General features: G+C 39.2%; 1 protein-coding gene and 1 long non-coding RNA gene across 10 annotated transcripts in view; one reads left to right on the plus strand and one right to left on the minus strand.

Moving 5' to 3' along the window:
- Positions 1-1,769, minus strand: part of LOC118352282 (uncharacterized) — a 54,987-nt gene extending 53,218 nt beyond the window's left edge. Inside the window, exons 1-2 of the long non-coding RNA XR_004809174.2 lie at positions 1,528-1,769; positions 1,315-1,421 (exon numbers count right to left, since the gene is read on the minus strand). This is a non-coding gene — a long non-coding RNA (uncharacterized LOC118352282). The remainder of the gene's footprint in view (positions 1-1,314; positions 1,422-1,527) is intronic.
- Positions 1-19,915, plus strand: part of CBFA2T2 (CBFA2/RUNX1 partner transcriptional co-repressor 2) — a 146,909-nt gene that overhangs the window by 109,457 nt on the left and 17,537 nt on the right. For all 9 annotated transcript variants that reach the window (XR_004809173.2, XM_035705918.2, XM_049100532.1 and 6 more), the window contains 6 exons: positions 1,117-1,358; positions 8,859-8,948; positions 10,148-10,329; positions 11,275-11,528; positions 14,556-14,641; positions 16,257-16,452. Coding sequence is in view for 8 of the 9 variants with exons in the window: in XM_035705918.2 (XP_035561811.1) it covers positions 1,117-1,358; positions 8,859-8,948; positions 10,148-10,329; positions 11,275-11,528; positions 14,556-14,641; positions 16,257-16,452 (1,050 nt within the window). In the remaining variant the exon portion in view is untranslated. The remainder of the gene's footprint in view (positions 1-1,116; positions 1,359-8,858; positions 8,949-10,147; positions 10,330-11,274; positions 11,529-14,555; positions 14,642-16,256; positions 16,453-19,915) is intronic.

A 19,915-nucleotide genomic window follows, 5' to 3' on the forward strand; every position in this document is an offset into this window, starting at 1 on the left:
CAGGTAACCACATGTATTATTTGAGCAGAAATAAAGAATTGGTATGTCCTGTATAGTGTCTTTATTGAGTAACCAAGAATTTGGCAGCAGTAATATAGCATTGTTGGGGCAAGGAGAAACTGATGGGCACAATTACTCTGAATGGTCCAAGAGATATATACCTTATTGCAGGAATAGGTCATTAAATCTATAGCCTAGAGAAAACATTTCTCAAAAAAAAAAAGAACGAAAGAAAAAACATTTTTCACTTTAACAGAATTGTTTTCTGATGGTCCCTTCACATGCTACATTGTAACTGACCGTTTTATTTCTTTGGACCCCTAAGATTAGGCAGAGATGGAAGACAAAAAATTTGTGCAAGATGTGTGTCCAGTCAGGAAATATGTGTTCTACCAGACTCATCTCATGCAGTACCTGTTGCAAGAAATCTTAATACTACCTATCCCTGCCCACTGCAACTGTAGTTAGATAACCCCTTCTCCTTGTTCTTATAGAACTCCATACTATTGTTTTACTTAGTCTTTGTTATTTTGTTATTTTTTACCTAGTAATGTCTCACTATGTAGTAGTCTAATTGAGAGCAGAAAGAATTTCTTATAAACTCTTTTTTTAAAGGTTTTATTTTATTTTATTTAAGATTTTATTTATTTATTGATAGACACACAGAGAGAAAGGCAGAGACACAGGCAGAGGGAGAAGCAGGCTCCATGCAGGGAGCCCGATGTGGGACTTGATCCCGGTCTCCAGGATCACACCCCAGGCTGCAGGCAGCGCCAAACCTCTGCGCCACCAGGGCTGCCTTTAAACTCTTTTTTTTTTAAAGATTTTATTTATTCATGAGAGAGACAGAGAGAGGCAGAGACATAGGCAGAGGGAGAAGCAGGCTACCTACAGGGAGCCCGATGTGGGACTCCATCCCAGGACTCCAGGATCACTCTCTGAGCCAAAGGCAAATGCTCAACCACCGAGCCACCCGGGCATCCCCTTATAAACTTTAAATATGTGTTTTACAAAATTCCAAGTGAATAAACGATAGTTAATTCAAACAAGAAGAAATTAATAAAGATCCATGTGTTTTGTACCTAAACAGAATCTTTCATTTTGGCTTTCTTTTAGTAAGCAATGGCATCAACCATTCTCCTCCTACCCTGAATGGTGCCCCATCACCGCCACAGAGATTCAGCAATGGTCCTGCCTCTTCCACATCATCTGCACTAACAAATCAACAATTGCCAGCCACTTGTGGTGCTCGGCAGCTCAGCAAATTGAAACGCTTCCTTACCACTCTGCAACAGTTCGGCAATGACATCTCACCTGAGATTGGGGAGAAGGTGCGGACTCTTGTTCTAGCACTGGTGGTAAGTACAACATCACTGTCCACAGCTACTTGAATATGTGGCTCAGAACTCAAGCCAGCAAACCTGTAACAACATGGCAAAATCTAGAGACTAATACCGTTTTTATATAACTTGTATTTCACTTATGGATAACAATGTTTATTAAAGAAACAAATATAGAATGTTTTACCTTATTGTTTCTTATGGTGTTGATATAATTCCAGTAAGCAGCTTTGAATTTCTCTAAACACTGAGGTAGTTTTTTTTTTTCCTCAGGAGTGATTCAGGGGTCAGACAGGGCTGGATTGGGACCACCCTGGGGAGCCAGGCCGCACATCAGACCATAAGAGGCTTCAGGGCTGGGCTGGGGAGCTCAGGGCTGAGATCTACAGGGCAGGAGTCCAGTCCAGCTCCTGTAAGTGAAGCAACCACTCAGGCAATAATGGCCTAGAAAGATAACACTAGTGGGGAGGAAATCTGAAGTGGAGAGCTGATGTAACAAGGGCCTAGATGAAAACAGCGTTGAAGGATAAAAGGGGGCCGATAGTATTTCATGGAGACAAAGGAATGTAACAGAGGACAAAGAAGCAAGACAAGCTGTTAAAGAATACACAGCAAGCACAGCTCTGGGTCCTTGTTGGCAACTTCTCATGTAGGCCCTACTTATTGCCCCACACAGCAATCTTTAGAAACAGAGGGCCTGGGAGGAAGCAGCTAGCAGACATCTTCTTTAAGCCCTCAAAGTGAGCCATGAAGTCCTTCAGATTTGGGAATGCCTCCAAGCACTTGGATTCGAATATATGCAGTACATCAAGGATGTTATAAACCAGGTACTCAGGGAGCACCTCCAGGTACTCAGGCTTCAGTTTCTCAAAATCAGGGCTGTAGCAGATCCTGGCAAAGTATAGGCAGGTATCCATAACCTCATTCTCCAAAATGTCCATGCAAATCTTTTCCTCTTCCATCTTCCCACATAGATTGAAGAACTGCTACTTTAAAAGACTTCTCGGGGGATCCCTGGGTGGCTCAGCGGTTTAGGACTTGCCTTTGGCCCAGGGCGTGATCCTGGAGTCCCAAGATCGAGTCTTGCGTCGGGCTCTCTCTCTCTTTCTCTCGCTATGTCTATCATGAATAAATAAATAAAATCTTAAAAAAGACTGAGAAGTCTTTTTTTCCTTAATTTTTTTTTAAAGATTTTATTTATTTATTCGTGAGAGACAGAGAGGCAGAGACACAGGCAGACGGAGAAACAGGCTCCATGCAGGGAGCCCAACATGGGACTCGATATCGGGTCTCCAGGATCATGCCTTGGTCCGAAGGCAGTTGCTAAACTGCTGAGCCACCCAGGCTGCCTGACTTCTCAGAGTTAGCGTTGAATAAAAAACTTTCATAAAAGGCAAAATATAATAAATGACTTTTCCTCATTTCAGATTCAATCCCTTTTGTATTTTAGAGTTGTCAGTTATTCATTTTCATTGCTATATAATCTTTTCTTGTAGGAATATTCCACAATTTATACTTTTTGCTCTCGATAGACTTTTGAGTCGTTTGCATTTTGAAGCAGTCAGAGCACCCCAATTCTACCCCCAGGTTTTTGAGATTTCTTAAATGAATTCATAGGACTTGGCATACAGTTGTGCTCACAAGTAAAATTTATTACAGAAGCATAAGGTTACACAGCAGGATCTTAAAGGAAAGAGATACTGTTGGAATCTAGATGAATCCATCTGCAGGCTTCCTTATGCTCTTTCTCTCATGAATGGTCACACTGAGCTCATTCTTTCACCAGCAATGAAAATTCAACAATATATGTGTGATGGTTTTGCTTAGGGAAGCGTTTGAGAGACTTAGCACCCAAGGTCTTTACTAGAGTCTGGCTACATTGGCATGTTTGCCAGCACCTACTGAAATTTCAGATTCCTAGAAGGAAAGTCAGTGTTTATTGTTTGCAAAAACAGGTTAGGCACAGTGAGATACTTTACCAGTTAGGAAAGTTTTTAATTTTTGCTTTGGTGGGAAAATGGTGTTTTTTGGTCAAATTTTGTACTATTAGATCTAGACTAATTAAATTGGCCTTTTATATGTCAAAATGAGTTTGAACATAATTGGAAGCAAAACAGACCTCAGAATGTCATACCAATTCTAGCAGGATTAAGTGAAGTCTATGTTTGAACGTAACTTAAAAGTAAAAGAAAAAAATGACAGACCTCATTTGCCAAAAAAAAGTTTATCTTTTGTAATGCCTGAGTGGCTCAAGGGCTGAGCGTCTGCCATCGACTCGGCATGATCCCGAAGTCCCGGGATTGAGTCCCATATCGGGCTCCTTGCATGGAGCCTGCTTTTCCTGTCTCTGCCTCTCTCTCTGCCTCTTTCTGTGTCTCTCATGAATAAATAAAATCTTAAAAACAAAAAAGTTAATCTTTTTTTAGTATAGAATTGTTTATATGTAGACGTACCCAATTATCCAATTATCTACTTTATTTTTTTTTAAGATTTTATTTATTTATTCATTAGAGACAGACACACACACACACACAGAGGCAGAGTCACAGGCAGAGAGAGAAGCAGGCTCTATGCAGGAAGCCTGATGCGGACTCAGTCTCAGGACCCCAGAATCAGGCCGTGGGCTGAAGGCAGGTGTTAAACTGCTGAGCCACCCAGGGATTCCCCCCAATTATCTACTTTAAATGGCCATGCTTGGGTTAAATTTTTTTTTCCAATGATGTCATTAGTAGAGGGTAAAAATACACAAAACAAAATTTACCAACTTAGGGATCCCGGGTGGCTCAGCGGTTTTGGTGCCTGCCTTCGGCCCAGGGGGTGATCCTGGGGTCCTGTGATCAAGTCCTGCATCGGGCTTCCTGCGTGGAGCCTGTTTCTCCCTTTGCCTGTGTCTCTGCCTGTCTCTCTCTCTTTCTCTCCCTGTGTGTCATTTTATTCATTTTATGAATAAATGAATAAAATCTTTAAAAAATATTTTAGAAAATGATATATTAAAAGCAGCAATGAACTCAACAGTAGAATGGAGAGGAAAAACAACAGGAAAAATGACCTATTCTGAACAACAGGGAGAAAGTGACTTAAAAAATCAACAGAACCTCAGAGACCTAAAGGAACATAACAGAAGATCTGAGTCACAATGTGACAGAAGTATGACGCTGAAATAATGATTGAATTTGCCCAAATTTGACAAAAGACCTAAATCTGCAGATTCAAAAAAGCAACATAGACCTTAAACAAGATTCCCTGCTCCCCTTAAAAAGATTTAAAAAAAAAATCTTAAAAGCCAAGAGGGAAAAACCTCTTACCTATAGAGGAAAAATTCCAGGGCCAGTGGCATTTTTTTTTTTTAAGTGCTGAAAGAAAACTGTCAACTCAGAATCTTACATTTATCAAAAATATACTTCTGGAACAATCAAAATATTCTCAGATGAAGTGAAACTAAGAGAAGTTGCCTCTAGGCAGACCTCCCCTAAAAGAGTGGCTAAAAGAAGTCCCTCTCAGAAGCAGAAAGAAAATTACAAAAGAAGAAATCTTAAAATACCATAGTAGATGAAAGAAAAATGGAAAGAGCAAAAATAAAAGCCGATACAATAGACTTTCCTTTGCTTAAGTTTTCTAAACTATGGTAGTTGAAGCAAAAGTTTTAACATTGTGTGATATCACTGTCTGTATATTTAAAGGAAGTGTTGAAGACAATTATATTCTAAACCAGAGAGCATAAAGGCAGATAAGGTTTCTATACTTTTGTATCTTTTTTTTTTTTTTTTAAGATTTTATTTATTTATTTGACAGTGAGAGTGAGTGAGTGAGTGAGAACCAGCACAGGGAGCAGCAGCGGGAGAGGGAGAAGCAGACTCCCCACTGAGCAGGGAGCCTGATGCAGGGCTCAATCCCAGGACCCTGAGACCATGACCTGAGCCGGAGGCAGATGCTTAACTGTCTGAGCCATCCAGGCGCCCCCTCTATAGTTCTGTATCTTGACTGCAGTGGTGATTACATGGAATACACATGTACACTAAAGTGATATAGAACTATACACAGTTTCATCAATGTTTATTCCCTTGTGATACTGCACTGTAGTTACAGAAAACTTAACCTATGGGAGAACCTTTCTGTACTGTTTTTACAACTTCCTATGATCATATTTATCTCTTAAAAGGTAAAAGAAATGTTAGTTGTTGGCCTATCTATACCCCTTATCTTCTAAGACCATTTTAGGTGTTGAATGTGGATGCCAAGAAAAATTAAGGCCATTGCACCTCAAGTTTAGCATTAGCACAAGTATAGTCATCTTAGGCCCCTGGGAATAAGAGCTGAACTTTACAGGAAAAACTGCAGAATATCCTAGGCAGGGAGGGAATCCCATATCGGAAAGACAATAAAGCTCAGAATGCCCTCAGTAGAGAATCCCATATCAGATCTTTAGAAACTCCCCCACCCTTTCCCCCATATTGGAATGGAAAAAATTCCTCCACCCATTCTGAAAATCCCCTAGACCAGCCCATAAAAACTGTAACCCACTTTGGGGTTCAAGCCTCTGCTCTGCTGTGTGGAGTATACTTGGACCCAAGCTCGAGCTTGTAAATAAATCCTTGTGTACTTGCATCAGTGTCGGCTCCTTGGTGGTTTCTCGGATTGGCAGTCTTGGGCACAACATTTGGGAGCTCGTCTGGGATGTTGCCCTTGTGATCCAGAGACCAGATCCCTCAACATTTTACATTCATCTCCCTGTCATCTTTAAAGCCTTCTTTGTCCTCCCAAGTTTGATTTCAGCATGTCTTCTCCGTGTCCCAGTAGTCTCCTGCTCACTTCTGTCTTGATAATACTGTAATGTTTGTTTTCCTGCTACACTATGAATTCTTACAAAAAAACAACTATGCTCTTATTTAAATAACTGAAGGAAAGGGAAAGATAATGGCACTATTCCATTAATAGTGGCTTATCATCTCTCTCAGAGGATTGCCTTGCATCTGCAGTATATGTAGTCCTGTCCTGAGTGAGTTTCTTAGCCTAAGTCACTATTTCTCTAGCTACACACACCTCATTCTTTCCCTTCTTTGTCCACAAGAAAATTTAAAAGTCATTCAGAAATATTTTTCAATATATTTACTCTATTTGTGTTTACTTTTTCAGGCCTGATTACATTCATTGTAGTAGAGAAAGCATGTTCTTTTACACTTTCTTTATATTTCTGATTAGCAGTACCTTTGGTTGCATTGTACAGATATCATATCAGGGAATCAGTTAAATTTTAAAAGGATCTTGGTGTGGGGCGGGCACCTGTGTGGCTCAGTCTGTTAAGCATCCAACTCTTGGTTTCAGCTCAGGTCAAGATCTCAGTGTGAGATCAAGCCCACGTGGTGCTCTGCACTCAGTGTGGAGTTCTGCTCTTTCTCTCTCTTACAAATAAATAAATCTTTTAAATAAAGAATTTTGGTGTGAAATGAGGTAAACTTCAAATATTTTCATTTAACATGGTTACATTTCCCTTCAGGAAAAAGTATGTATTTTTACTGAATATTAATATATTTGGAAAGTCAAACATAATTTCCTATCCAGAAATAACTGCTATTGTAATCATCTTCCCAGACACTTAAAAGACTATATAAATGTGTGTGTGTGTTGTTTCCATAAATGGCTTATAGAAAAGCCTACTGTTCTTTTTCTGGTTTTTCGTTTAACAGTATGTTATAGACACCTTTCCCTATTAATACATACAGATCTGTCCCTCCTCTGTTAATGTCCTGATGTATGACTGTACCATAATTTTTTAAAGATTTATTCATTTATTTGAGGGAGAGAGAGCGGTGAGGAGGGGCAGAAGAAAAGAGTTTTAAGCAGATTCCATGCTGAATGTGACGCAGGGCTTGATCTCATGACCCCAAGATCACGATCCAAGCCGGCCAAAAACAAGAGAATAATGTTTAACTGACTATACCATCCGGGCACCTCTGTACCATAATTTTTAAATGCAGTTTCCTGGTAGTCGATCTATATGTTTTCTATACTGTTAAGAAGCAATATTGTGCTGGTAAATCATTTGGTACTTGTTACATCTTTCAACTCTTGGTGATTTTATAAAAATAAATCCCTAGTAGTGGTAGTTGTTCTTTCGTGGAGGTAAGAATTCAAATTAATGCTTACATTTGTTTTGTTTTTTATTTACACTGTGTTTTAAGGAATTAAATAAAAATATTTTGTGAACTTTGAAGAAAATATTTTTATTTGTATATTTTCCTTAGCAATAGAGCTGAGAATCCTATTTAAAGCTAGACTTTTCGTGATCCCTGGGTGGCTCAGCAGTTTAGCGCCTGCCTTTAGCCCAGGGCCTGATTCTGGAATCCCGGGATCAAGTCCCACTTCGGGCTCTCAGCATGGAGCCTGCTTCTCCCTCCTCCTGTGTCTCTGCCTCACTCTCTCTATGTCTATCGTGAATGAATAAATAAATAAATAAATAAATAAATAAATAAATAAATAAATCTTTAAAAATATAAAAATAAATAAAGCTAGACTTTTATTGGGGCACCTGGGTGTTATAGTTGGTTAAGCGTCTGACTCTTGTTCTTTGCTTAGGTTTTGATCTCAGGGTTGTGAGTTCAAGCCCCGCATTGGGCTCCATGCTGGACATGGCCTCTACTTAAAAGGAAAAAAAAAAAAAAAAAGCTACCCTTTTGAAAAAATACAAGTGAAGTGCTAATAACTTTACTGGAAATACTAAAATCTTCCCAATGTTTGTCTATTTCCAGGTACTCTAATATATATAAGCAGACCATTCGAAGGTAGAGGGCACACATTATTCTGCTTTGTTTCTTCTTCTTCTTCTTTCTTCTTCTTTCTTCTTCTTTCTTCTTTCTTCTTCTTTCTTCTTCTTTACTTCCTGTTTATAATATTTAGGAAACTGATGTTAGGAGGAAGGCAGAGCCTATGAAGAAGTTGACATCCTAGACTCATTCAGGATTATTCCTTCTAGGAACAGTGTAGTGTTGGTTTTCTGTATCTGAGGTGACTTGCCCTCTACTCCTCAATACAAAGGACCCATGTGCCTCTCTTCATGAATAGTGTGGAAAGGAATAGCCTACTCTGCACTCCCAGCTGCTGAGTGTAGAGCAGAATTTAGATTTGGAGTACTAAAGAAAAAATTAATGAGACCAGATTTTTCATAAAGAAAATTTGGTTGACCTTTGAGAGGGATCTCAGTTTATAGTAGTGCTTTTGAAATTATCATTTTCCTTGATTTAAATGGTTTAGCACAATCTGGGCAGCCCTGGTGGCGCAGCAGTTTAGCGCCGCCTACAGCCCGAGGTGTGATCCTGGAGACCCAGGATGGAGTCCCACATCTGGTTCCCTGCGTGGGGCCTGCTTCTCCCTCTGCCTGTGTCTCTGCCTCTCTCTCTCTATTTCGCTATGAATAAATAAAATCTTTAAAAAGAATAAAAATAAATGGTTTGCACAATCAGATTTATATTAAGAAGAACAGTATCCGGTTTTAGCAGTTGACAATATTATTTATCTTTTCAGAACTCAACAGTAACAATTGAAGAATTCCATTGCAAGCTTCAAGAGGCTACAAACTTTCCTCTTCGTCCTTTTGTGATTCCATTCCTCAAGGTAATTTTATGAGATAATTCCTGGATATAATTTATGTTTCACATTTCCTCAAAATATGCTGCTGATCCCTATTCTATGATCTCAGTCAGGGTGACTTGCCACATTTTCATATCTTTATTTTACGTAGGTCTGCTAGAAAAATGTGAATGTAGTCTGCAGATAAGCCTTACTTATATACTTGGAGAGATAAGAATTGCAAAAGCCTTGAGTTGTGGTCCACATATAGATACTGCTGGTACCACACAGAAGCAGGTGGAGCACGCAAATGAATGGGCTGGAGGTGACTGTGGGACGGTGTGGAGATTGGGCTCTTAGCAGAGGAAGTAATTGAACACTAAATCTTTTGTTTGTGGCGGTGAAATGTGTGTGTTTTGAGCAGAGGCTGTCAGACAAAGGAGAAGCCTTACACTTCCCACTTATCCTTAGGACAGAAGAGCATGTGAGAAGGCAATGTTGCTGTCTCCCCAACCCTAGTTAGTCTAGCTTCTGATCATGTCCTCTGGAATTCATGTTCCCTAAAACATAGCTTTTGGGAAGCATTGATCAGAATTGCTATACCAACCTGAGAAATAAGGCCGTATTAAATTTATATCTAATATGCTCTTTTAAAAAAACTTTTATTTGAAAATAATTTCGTACTCAAAAGTTGAAAACTGGTACAGGAAAATTCCTGTATACCACACTGTATCTTCAGTCACATTCTGCAAGTGTTAATATTTTATCACATCTACATTATTATTCTCTTTGTCTTCTATTTATTTTTCCTTGGAAATATTTGAGGGGTGCCTCGCTGACTTAGTGGAGTAAGATCTCTTGATCTTAGGGTTGCAAGTTCAAGCCCCATGTTGGGTATAGAGATTACTTTAAAAACAAAATATTTTGGGGGCACCTGGGTGGCTCAGTGGTTGAGCATCTGGCTTTGGCTCAGGTCATGATCCCAGGGTCCTGGGATCAAGTTCCACATTGGGCTTCCCGTAGGGAGCCTGCTTTTCCCTCTGCCTATGTCTCTGCCTCTCTCTGTGTGTCTCTCATGAATAAATAAATGAAATCTTTAAATAAAATAAAAATATTTTATTTATTTTTGATTTTTTATTGTTTGAGAGAGAGAGCTCAGATAGGCCTTTTCATTTGCCGAGCCCTGTTGTGTAGGGCCCAACACCTGGAAAACTGCTTTCCAGCCCATACCTCTTCTTTTCAAGGCCAATCTGCCCCTGCTGCAGCGGGAACTGCTGCACTGCGCTCGAGCCGCCAAGCAGACCCCATCCCAGTACCTGGCTCAGCACGAACACCTTCTGCTCAACACAAGTATTGCATCGCCTGCTGACTCTTCAGAGCTGCTCATAGAAGTTCATGGAAATGGAAAGAGGCCCAGTCCAGAGAGGTGAGCAGAGAAGTGCTTTGTTGTCCTTTTCTGGAATTACTCTGAGCTTCCCCTTTGTGAAAGATAGAATTTGATTACTGTGGTTATATATAGGTATGGACTTAATTTCTAAGGTTAGATTTATTTTGCCCCAACATTAGGCTGCAGAATGTTTCTCAAATCTATAGGTGTAAAACAAATAAAATCTTAAAAAATAAAATCTATAGGCATACCCCCCAGGCACAAGTATTTTTCAAAAACTCTTCAGATGACTCTATATCCCTGGTGAGAGAATCCACTCTACTCCACTCTCCACATTCTGTGGGTCTACTAATCCAGAATCATAAGAAGTACAGAAGGTCCAAAGCATTTTTCCAATTTGTGAAATCTAATAATAAAATATAACAATTAATAATTGATACTTGTTAGTAAATCACCTTTTAATTTATTCTGAAAATTCCAATATGAGTGTCTGAAAGTGTTATTCAAAGAAGCAATATTTTAACACAATGGAAAATGTGTGAAAATTGAAGCTAAATGACTGGAAACTGTACCAGTTTGCAAGTGTATTCATTGTGTGAGCCTTTTTTCTCCAATATGACGAATTGTTTCTTTCCAAAAACTGTCCTCCAGAGCATCACATTTGACCTGAAACATCACTGAAGGTAGTTGAGCCCATAATCCTCTGTATCCTATCACAGAAGAAAATTCTATCATCTCTCCTTTGCTTCATGGAGTTGAGATGTTTCTGTCTGGTTTTGGATAGATTTGACCTCTAATTTCATGCTGGAATAAATCAGCAATTTCTCTTATCTGCCTGGCGCCTGGAGACATTTCAGGTCATGCCTTATGTCACACCATTGTTCCTATTTGTGAAAGTGCATATAGCACGACGTCAGTGCTTAGGACATGTTTGTGTGAACATTATTTGATGGGCTCAAATATGTACTTCTGGTTCTTCTACAGAAGGGAAGAGAACAGTTTTGAAAGAGATACAATTCCTCCTGAGCCTCCCGCCAAGAGAGTGTGCACCATCAGCCCTGCTCCCCGACATAGTCCTGCCCTCACTGTACCCCTCATGAATCCTGGGGGCCAGTTCCATCCTACTCCTCCACCTCTTCAACACTACACCTTAGAAGATATTGCAACTTCACATCTGTATCGTGAACCCAACAAGATGCTAGAACATCGTGAAGTTCGTGATAGACACCACAATCTTAGTAAGTGACATAAGCAGCATGGTAGTGGTTTAAATTCAGATTGAATTTTTATGTTTCTTTCCTATTCAGTTATAAAAAGCAAAGTGATACAATCAGTGTTTTTTTCCCCACTGATCAGATAAAACAATATACATTAAAAAAAATATTAGAGTTGTAGTGATCTCATTTCAAATTGATCTCCCTTCATAACTTGTTGCTATTCTTACATGATAGAAGTAGAATTGAATAAATTTTAGGAAATACACATTAAAATATTAAGAATAAAGAGGTATCACTTATTTTCAAATGTTACAGAAAACTAGAATATGTTAAAACAAATAAGCTAAAATATTAACATTTGGGAAATCAGCTTGAAGGATGGATGAGAAGTCTTTATACTATTCTTGTAGTGTTTCTGTAAGTGTGGATTTATTTCAGAGTAAAGTGTTTTTAAAATTAAAAAAGATGAGATATGTGGTCTTAAAAGCAGAAGGTCAAGAGGTAAGGCATATCTAAATTTAAATTTTGGCCCTGCATCCTAACTAGCTGTGTGATTTTATGCAAGTTGCTTAGGCTCTTTGAGCTTTGTTTATTCAATTTTTAAAATGGAGATGATACTACTACTTGTGCTGGGTCATTGCTACGTTTGGAATGCCTTGCACATGTATCATCAGTGACCATTAAATTTAAGAGGAAGCAAAAAGGCAAACAAACATTATCCAAGATCAGTTTTGAACAAAGCTTGTTGTGATATCCTCATACAAGTTTACTATAGGCTTCTTTGGAGTAACTGCTGAACAGAAAACAAAAGAACTGTTAATTTCCTGGTTTTTCTCTTCATTTCCATTTGTGGGGTGCCCCATGGAGTAAAAAAAAAAATTGCAGCACATTTGCTTGTCCACATTCTGACTTAGACTTAGCCCACTAGCACCTTTCAGAGGCAAGGATCATAGTAGGGCTCTGGCTTCATGCAGTGTGGTTGATGAATGGTGAGGGCCATGACAACAAACGGTGTTCTCAGCTGCCAACATTTACTTCCGGGTACTGCTTAGGTTGCAATATATGTACATCATATGTACGTTGTCTCATTCAGTCCTCACACTGGTCCTGTGCAGTTTTCACCCTCTTTTTACAGATAAGAGGTGAGGGGATTTTGGCCAAAATCAGATAGCTAGAGTGGCAGAGACAAGATTCAGACCCCAGCTATCTGATTCCCAAAGCTTGGATACATTGCCAGTATGCTGTGGCACCTCCCTTGGCAGCATTTTGTGTGGTCCAGTCCCTTTTCTCCCATATCACTCTCTTTTTACATTGAAAATGAAGCATGGGCAGCCCCGGTGGCGCAGCGGTTTGGCGCTGCCTGCAGCCTGGGGTGTGATCTTGGAGACCCAGGATCAAGTCCCACGTCGTGATCCCTGCATGGAGCCTGCTTCTCCCTCCTCCTGTGTCTCTGCCCCTCTCTCTGTGTCTATGAATAAATAAATAAAATATTAAAAAAAAAAAAGAAAATGAAGCTTGCTATTGATTTCTTTTGTATTCATACATATACTTTTAACTAGTTTGATCCATTACTTTCTGAGGAAGAAGTGTGCTAAAAACAAGCTGAGCTGTGTTGTGCTCAGATTTTCCTTTCATTTCTAACAATTTTAGAAAAAAATTTTTTTTTGTCTTGATGTGTTCTCCTTGAAAGATCTTCAGTCCTCCTCCTACATGGTTTGTTTTAGGCTTAACCATTTGTCTTCCTGGCTGGTTATAGATTCTTTAATTTTCCCTAGTCCTCTTGAAAGCATGTGCCCTAGTTCTCAGTTCTTACCAAACCACTTATTCCCTCCTCCTTTTAAACAAATATATTGCAGCCCCTCCTCTTTACTCTCCTAAAATGGAAGTTATGGATACTATAGCCTGTCTTAGACTTAGAACTTTAGGATCAATATTCTAATTCATAATATATAAGAAATTGTTAGAATATGTTAGTGCTCAGGCATGACTGCACAAGAAGATCCCATAAAATAAGCAGGTGCTTACACAGATACAGGTTTACTATCAATATTAACACTTGTAAATTTAGGTTGGTAACAGCCATGTTATATTAATGATTTCAATGCTATGAACAGTGCTGTCATATGTGGTATCATACGATTTTTCAAAATAGTAGACAGTTAATTCATTATACCTTTGATTCACACAGTCATTGCATTCCTACAAATTTAAATATAAATCAAAACCATACAAAAATATTTTGGGGGCATCTGGGTGGCTCAGTTGGTTAATCATCTGCCTTCGGCTCAGGTCATTCATGATTCCAGAGTCCTGAGATCAAGCCCCACATCAGGCTCCCTGCTTAGCAGGGAATCTGCTTTTCCCTCTCCCCCCTTGCTTGTGCTCTCTCTGGCTATCTCTCTCTCTCTCTCAAGTAAATAAATAAAATCTTAAAAAAAAAAAATTGTGCGAGGCACCTGACTCTTAAGTCAGTAGAGCATCAACTCAGTCCTCAGGGTTGAGTTCAGGTTCCATGTTGAGCATAGAGCTTACTTAAAAATGTACATATTTTTTAGTAATACTAAGTTGTTTCCAAGTGCTTGTACAGTACCCACTCTATTTGGGGTGGTTAAGTATTTGCATTGTGTTACATCCTTGCCAGTACTAAGGGTTATCTGGCAATTTAGTTTTTTCCAATATATGGATATGAAATGCTATCTTCGTAGAGATTTTTACTTGTACTCTACTTACAGTTTTACTGTCTTCATGTTTTTATGGACCATCTATGCTTTTCTGTCTGTGGCATATCTTTTTATTTCTTTTGACTGTTTTTCCTTTGGGCTGTTTGCCTTTTTAACTGATTTGTCAGAGTTTGTTATATATTCTAAATGGTGATTTGTTGTTGTTGTTGTTGGCTTTATGTCATTTTGTGTTTCCTACACTCCATTTTGAATCATTGCCCTAGCAGTGTGCTCACATTTGGTACGGATGTGTGTGTTTTTACATGATAGAATTTTGTTTATTGTATTCTTTCCTCTGTCTTCAAATTTAATCTCTCATTTCTAATAGGTCTTAATGGAGGCTATCAAGATGAGTTGGTAGACCACCGGTTGACCGAAAGGGAGTGGGCAGATGAATGGAAACATCTTGATCATGTAAGAATCTTATGGCGTATAATTTTCCTATTATATTTTACTTCTTAATATCACCAATAGTAATGGAGTACATATGCCTGATGTGAAATTAACCAGAGCCATATCATCTACAATAAAAACTGATTTATGAAGCCAACTGGTTGGCTCAGTCTGTTGAACATGTGACTCTCAATTTCAGGATTGTGAGATCAAGCACTTCAAGTCCCATTTTGGGTGTAGAGCTTACTTATGAATTAATAAAATGAAATAAAATAAACCTGATTTATCTGCTACTCCCCTAGCTAGAGAGATAAGAGTAACCCCCAAATCTTTGTAGTGGGGTAATTACTTCAGGATATAACCAAATGAAGTCATAAAGTATAATGGTTAAAAAACGGGGCTGTGGGGCAGCCTGGGTAGCTCAACAGTTTAGCGCCGCCTTCAGCCCAGGGCATGATCCCAGAGACCTGGGATTGAATCCCACATCAGGCCCCCTGCATGGAGCCTGCTTCTTCTTCTGCCTGTGTCTCTGCCTCTCTCTCTCTGTGTCTTTCATGAATAAATAAATAAAAACCTTTAATAAAAATCAATTTAAAAAAACGAGGCTGTGAGTTCAGATCTCAGCTTTGCTACTTCCTATCTTTGTGCAATGGGCAAGTTGTTTTTAATGTTTCTAGCCTTAATTTTTATATCTTAAAAAAAAGAATACTGTAATATTTGAATTCATAGCAAGGTAGGTGATAATATAATAGAAGGTGCTTATCACAGGATCTAATATATAGGAAATGCTAAATAAATGGTGCTTCTCTATAAACAAATGAGAGGGACTCCTGGTTGGCTCACTGGGTTAAGTGGCTGTCTTCTGCCTAGATCATGATCCCAGGGTCCAGGGATCGAGCCCCACATCGGGCTCCTTCCTCAGTAGGGAGCCTGCTTCTCCTTCTGCCTGCCGTTACTCTTCTTGTACTCTTTCTGTGTCAAATAAATAAATAAAAGTCTTTTAAAAAAGAGAATTGGTGTCCTAAAAATGGAAGAAAAGATGTAGTACCTACTTGAAATACACCTACATACCTTTTCCTTGTTGAGTGAAATTGTCTCTGAATGTTCTTTCTCTGATTGCATTCTTGTATAAATCTCTAGCTTTATCTAGTAACTTGATGTATTTAGGCAGAGAGATAATATGGTTTTATCAGAATATTTAAAGAATTATGGTGAGAGACTCTGGCTGCTTCAACCTGGAAGAATCCAAAAAGTGTTATTTTGAAATCCAAAAAAAACATTTTGCATTGTATATATATTTAAAAAGAACCTGTTGGGGGTACCTGAGTAGCTCAGTTGGTTAAGTGTTCCCCACTCTTGATTTTGGCTAAGGTCATGATCTCAGGATTGTGATATTCAACCCCATGTTGTGGCTGTGCTGGGCATGGAGTCTGCTTAGGATTCTGTCTCCCTCCCCACCAAATTAAATAAATAAGTAAAAAGAAGCTGTTAAGCAAGGCTTTCATATATAGGCTGATATTGCTAACCTGTAAGATACTTAAGCCTTCATTCTTTATAGTTTACCTGTCCTTAATTTTCAGTATTGGTTATTTGACAGTCCTAATCTTATATCTGCCTGACTTCCTCTCTGATTTAGGCTCTGAATTGCATTATGGAAATGGTAGAGAAGACAAGGCGCTCCATGGCGGTTCTGCGGCGCTGTCAGGAATCTGATCGTGAAGAACTCAACTACTGGAAAAGAAGATGTAACGAAAACACAGAGATGAGGAAGACAGGGAGTGATTTGGTCTCCAGGCAGCACAGTCCCGGGAGTGCAGATTCTCTCAGCAATGGTAAGGGAGGAGTCTCCCCTATGATGGCAGGGAAGACTTTGGTAGATTGTGGACTTAGAAAGACCCAGGTAAGTTTGAAGAGTAAATGATAAAATATGTCAAGGATTCAGTACATGGCAGGTTCAAGAAATACTATTTAACTTGGGGATAATGAGAATATTAATGGTTTTATTCTGTTTTTAACTCTCTCTCTGTGTGTGCTAGGTGATGATGAAAGAATCGTTGTCTCCCTGGTTGAATGTCCTAGGTATTCTCATGTACATCACATTTATTCCTCAGTAGTAGCCCTGAAAAATCTAAAAATGTTCCTGTCATCTTCCCTCCTCTCCCTCTCACTCCCCATCCAGGAAAATACCATTTATCATCCTCTGTCTGGAGGCCTTTATAAAAAATTCTATTATACCAAGCTGAGTTATCCCATCTTGCCTTTTCATAGCCTGAAGATGCAGAGGTATGAACAACTGTTCTCTCAATCCGGGATACATGCAGTGCCACAGTGTTTTCCCCCAAAATGTTCCATCACATTCATTTAGTAACTGAAAAGGTGTCCTATCCAAAGACACAGCTAAATGAGAGGCCATCTGTGATCAGCCTTTTTCCCCATCCACCTACCCACTTCAAGCTCCATCTTTTCACCAGGGAGAATGAATCGTTTATTGTGACAGACCTAGCATGTTCCACAGACAACAGCTGTTAGTCTAAAAAAGACTTCAAAATAAAAGAGGCAAAGACATTGGTAACCAAAGGATCCCACTCCCCACCCCTCCCACAGAGTTGACTCTTGAGGCAGCCATAGATGAGCAACATTGTGCAGGATATCACATTAAGACATCAAAGAACACTTGTAGCTGCAGTGTGATTCCTTTTATAAAAACTTTAGAGCTTGGGCTGCCTGGCTGGCACAGTCAGAGGAGCATGTGTTTCTTAACCTCAGGGTCATGTGTTTGAGCCCCATGTTGGGTGTAGAGATTACAATCAATCTATCCACTGATCAGTTAATCAATACATATATACAAATGTACAGATAACTTCAGAGCTCATCATATCCCTCACCATTTGAACCTTCATAAGTAGTCCCTATAACAACTTGCAGAAACATACAAAGTTCCCCAACCAAATCAACTACGTTCTAACAGTCAGTCTGCGTGTGTCGAGGTGAGTGGCATACAGTGCAGTGCAGAGTGAGCTGCAGTCCTGAGGCAGCTCTTCTCTAGCCCCGATGGCAAGTCTTGCTGGGGGAATTAAAACATTACTCTGCATTACTCTCTATTCATCTTTTTCAGTATCTTTATTTATACATAGTATACATATTTTATATTTTTATTTTACTGTTTGTTGCAGTAGAGAAAGAAAGCATCATTCGTCTCCTAAATAATCATGCTATTCAAAATGTGGACCAAAACCATTCTAAACCAGTTTGTTACTGGACTGTGATCGTATGAGAAGCTTGCCACAGCATGTATTGGGGTACACTTTTGCTTACTTTGAGAAGAGTCCTCTACATTAAACAGTGTGCTTAGAGACATAGTGGTCGGGCATTCTGGCGTAAGTTCCCGATCTCTTTATGGACCAAAGTGGTGTGCAGACTAGCATTTGGAGCAGCACTGTTCTACATTCTGCAGTATTCTTGGACATAACACACAGACATATCAATGACTTTTAAATAATTAGATAATCTGTGATTTGTGTGTATTTTTTATTTTTTTCATAATTCGTGTTTTAAATCTTTTGGGTGTACAGAAACTGCTGGTGATTTATTTACTTACATGTTTAGTATTTAAGTGTTTTGGTGATTTGGGGAGAAATTCACTAAGATACTGCATAGCATTTTTACTTTTCCCATGTAAAATAATCAAATATAGGTTCCTTCTATCTGAACATTGGTAAGTCACAATATTTTCAGGGATAAATTTGCTTCAGACAACAAGGGATGTATTTTGGTATTTTATTTAAGGAACCATAAATAAGTAGGAAAAGCATAAGGAAAAACAAGAAAATGATCATCAAAAAAAAAAAAAAGAAAATATCATCATAGAGATCAAGAGAATGGTTTTCTCTGGGGGTGTAGGATGGAGGCTATAGGTGATGGAATACAGAGTTGGGCATTCATCATCTCTATGAGCTCTTTTGACTGTAGGAGTGTAAGTCTGGCCAGCATCCTTTAAACAGGACTGTGGCTTACCACTAGCCATCTCTTGGGGATTTAGGGCTGCTGGAAGTGTCTTTTTTGACCTATAGGTTTGTGGATGTTCACTTTAATATTTTTATGAACTTGTTATTCATCCAAATCAGATGAGTTTCAGAAACTATGAATAGATAGGGAAGATAGTTACTGAAAAAAATTTTTTTTAATTATCCAGAACTGAATGTCAGTATTCCAACTTGAACCAGTCTATAAATTAGACAAGACTGGAGAAGAAACAAATATCAGCATCATTAACTTAGAAAATGGGTATCCCTGGGTGGCGCAGCAGTTTGGCGCCTGCCTTTGGCCCAGGGCGCGATCCTGGAGACCCGGAATCGAATCCCACGTCGGCCTCCCGGTGCATGAGCCTGCTTCTCCCTCTGCCTATGTCTGCCTCTCTCTCTCTGTGTGACTATCATAAAAAAAAAAAAAAAAAAATTTAAAAAAAATTAAAAAAAAAAAAAACTTAGAAAATGGGACACTTGGGTGGCTCAGCGGTTGGGCATCTGCCTTCATTCAGTTCAGGGCGTGATCCCAGGATCCAGGATTGAGTCCCACATTGGGCTCCCTGTAGAGAGCCTGCTTCTCCCTCTGCCTTTGTCTCTACCTCTCATGAATAAATAAATAAATCTTGGAAAGAAGGTAGGAAGGAAGGGAGAAGAGAAGAGAAGAAAAGAAACTTAGAAGACAACTCTGAAGAAAAGTTATTTTAACTTAGAATTCTGTACTAGACCTGGGGCACCTAGGTGGTACAGTCAGTTGAGCATCTGACTCTTGGTTTCAGGTTGGGGCCATGATCTCATGGTCATGGCATTGAGCCCTTACACTAGGTGTGAAATCTTGGGATTGATTATCTTTTCTTCTCCTTTGGCTCAAGCACACATACTTTCTCTTTCTCTCTTTAAAGTAAATCAATAAATCTTTGTAAAAAATTGGCCAAACCGGGACGCCTGGGTGGCTCAGCGGTTGAACATCTGCCTTCGGCCCAGGGCATGATCCTGGAGACCCTGGATCAACTCCCACATCGGGCTTCCTGCATGGAGCCTGCTTCTCCCTCTGCCTGTGTCTCTGCCTCTCTCTCTCTCTCTTTCTTGTGTCTCTCATGAATGAATGAATGAATAAATAAATAAATAAAATGTTTAAAAAATTTTTTGACCAAACCAAAACCATTAATTTTAATTAATCACCCACAATTTTTCAAAACATGTACCTCCTAAGGCACCTGGATGGCTTGGTTAGGGGTCAGTCTCTTGGTTTCATCTCATATCATGATCTCAT

Source organism: Canis lupus, chromosome 24 (assembly GCF_003254725.2).
Source record: "Canis lupus dingo isolate Sandy chromosome 24, ASM325472v2, whole genome shotgun sequence".
NCBI lineage: Eukaryota > Metazoa > Chordata > Mammalia > Carnivora > Canidae > Canis > Canis lupus.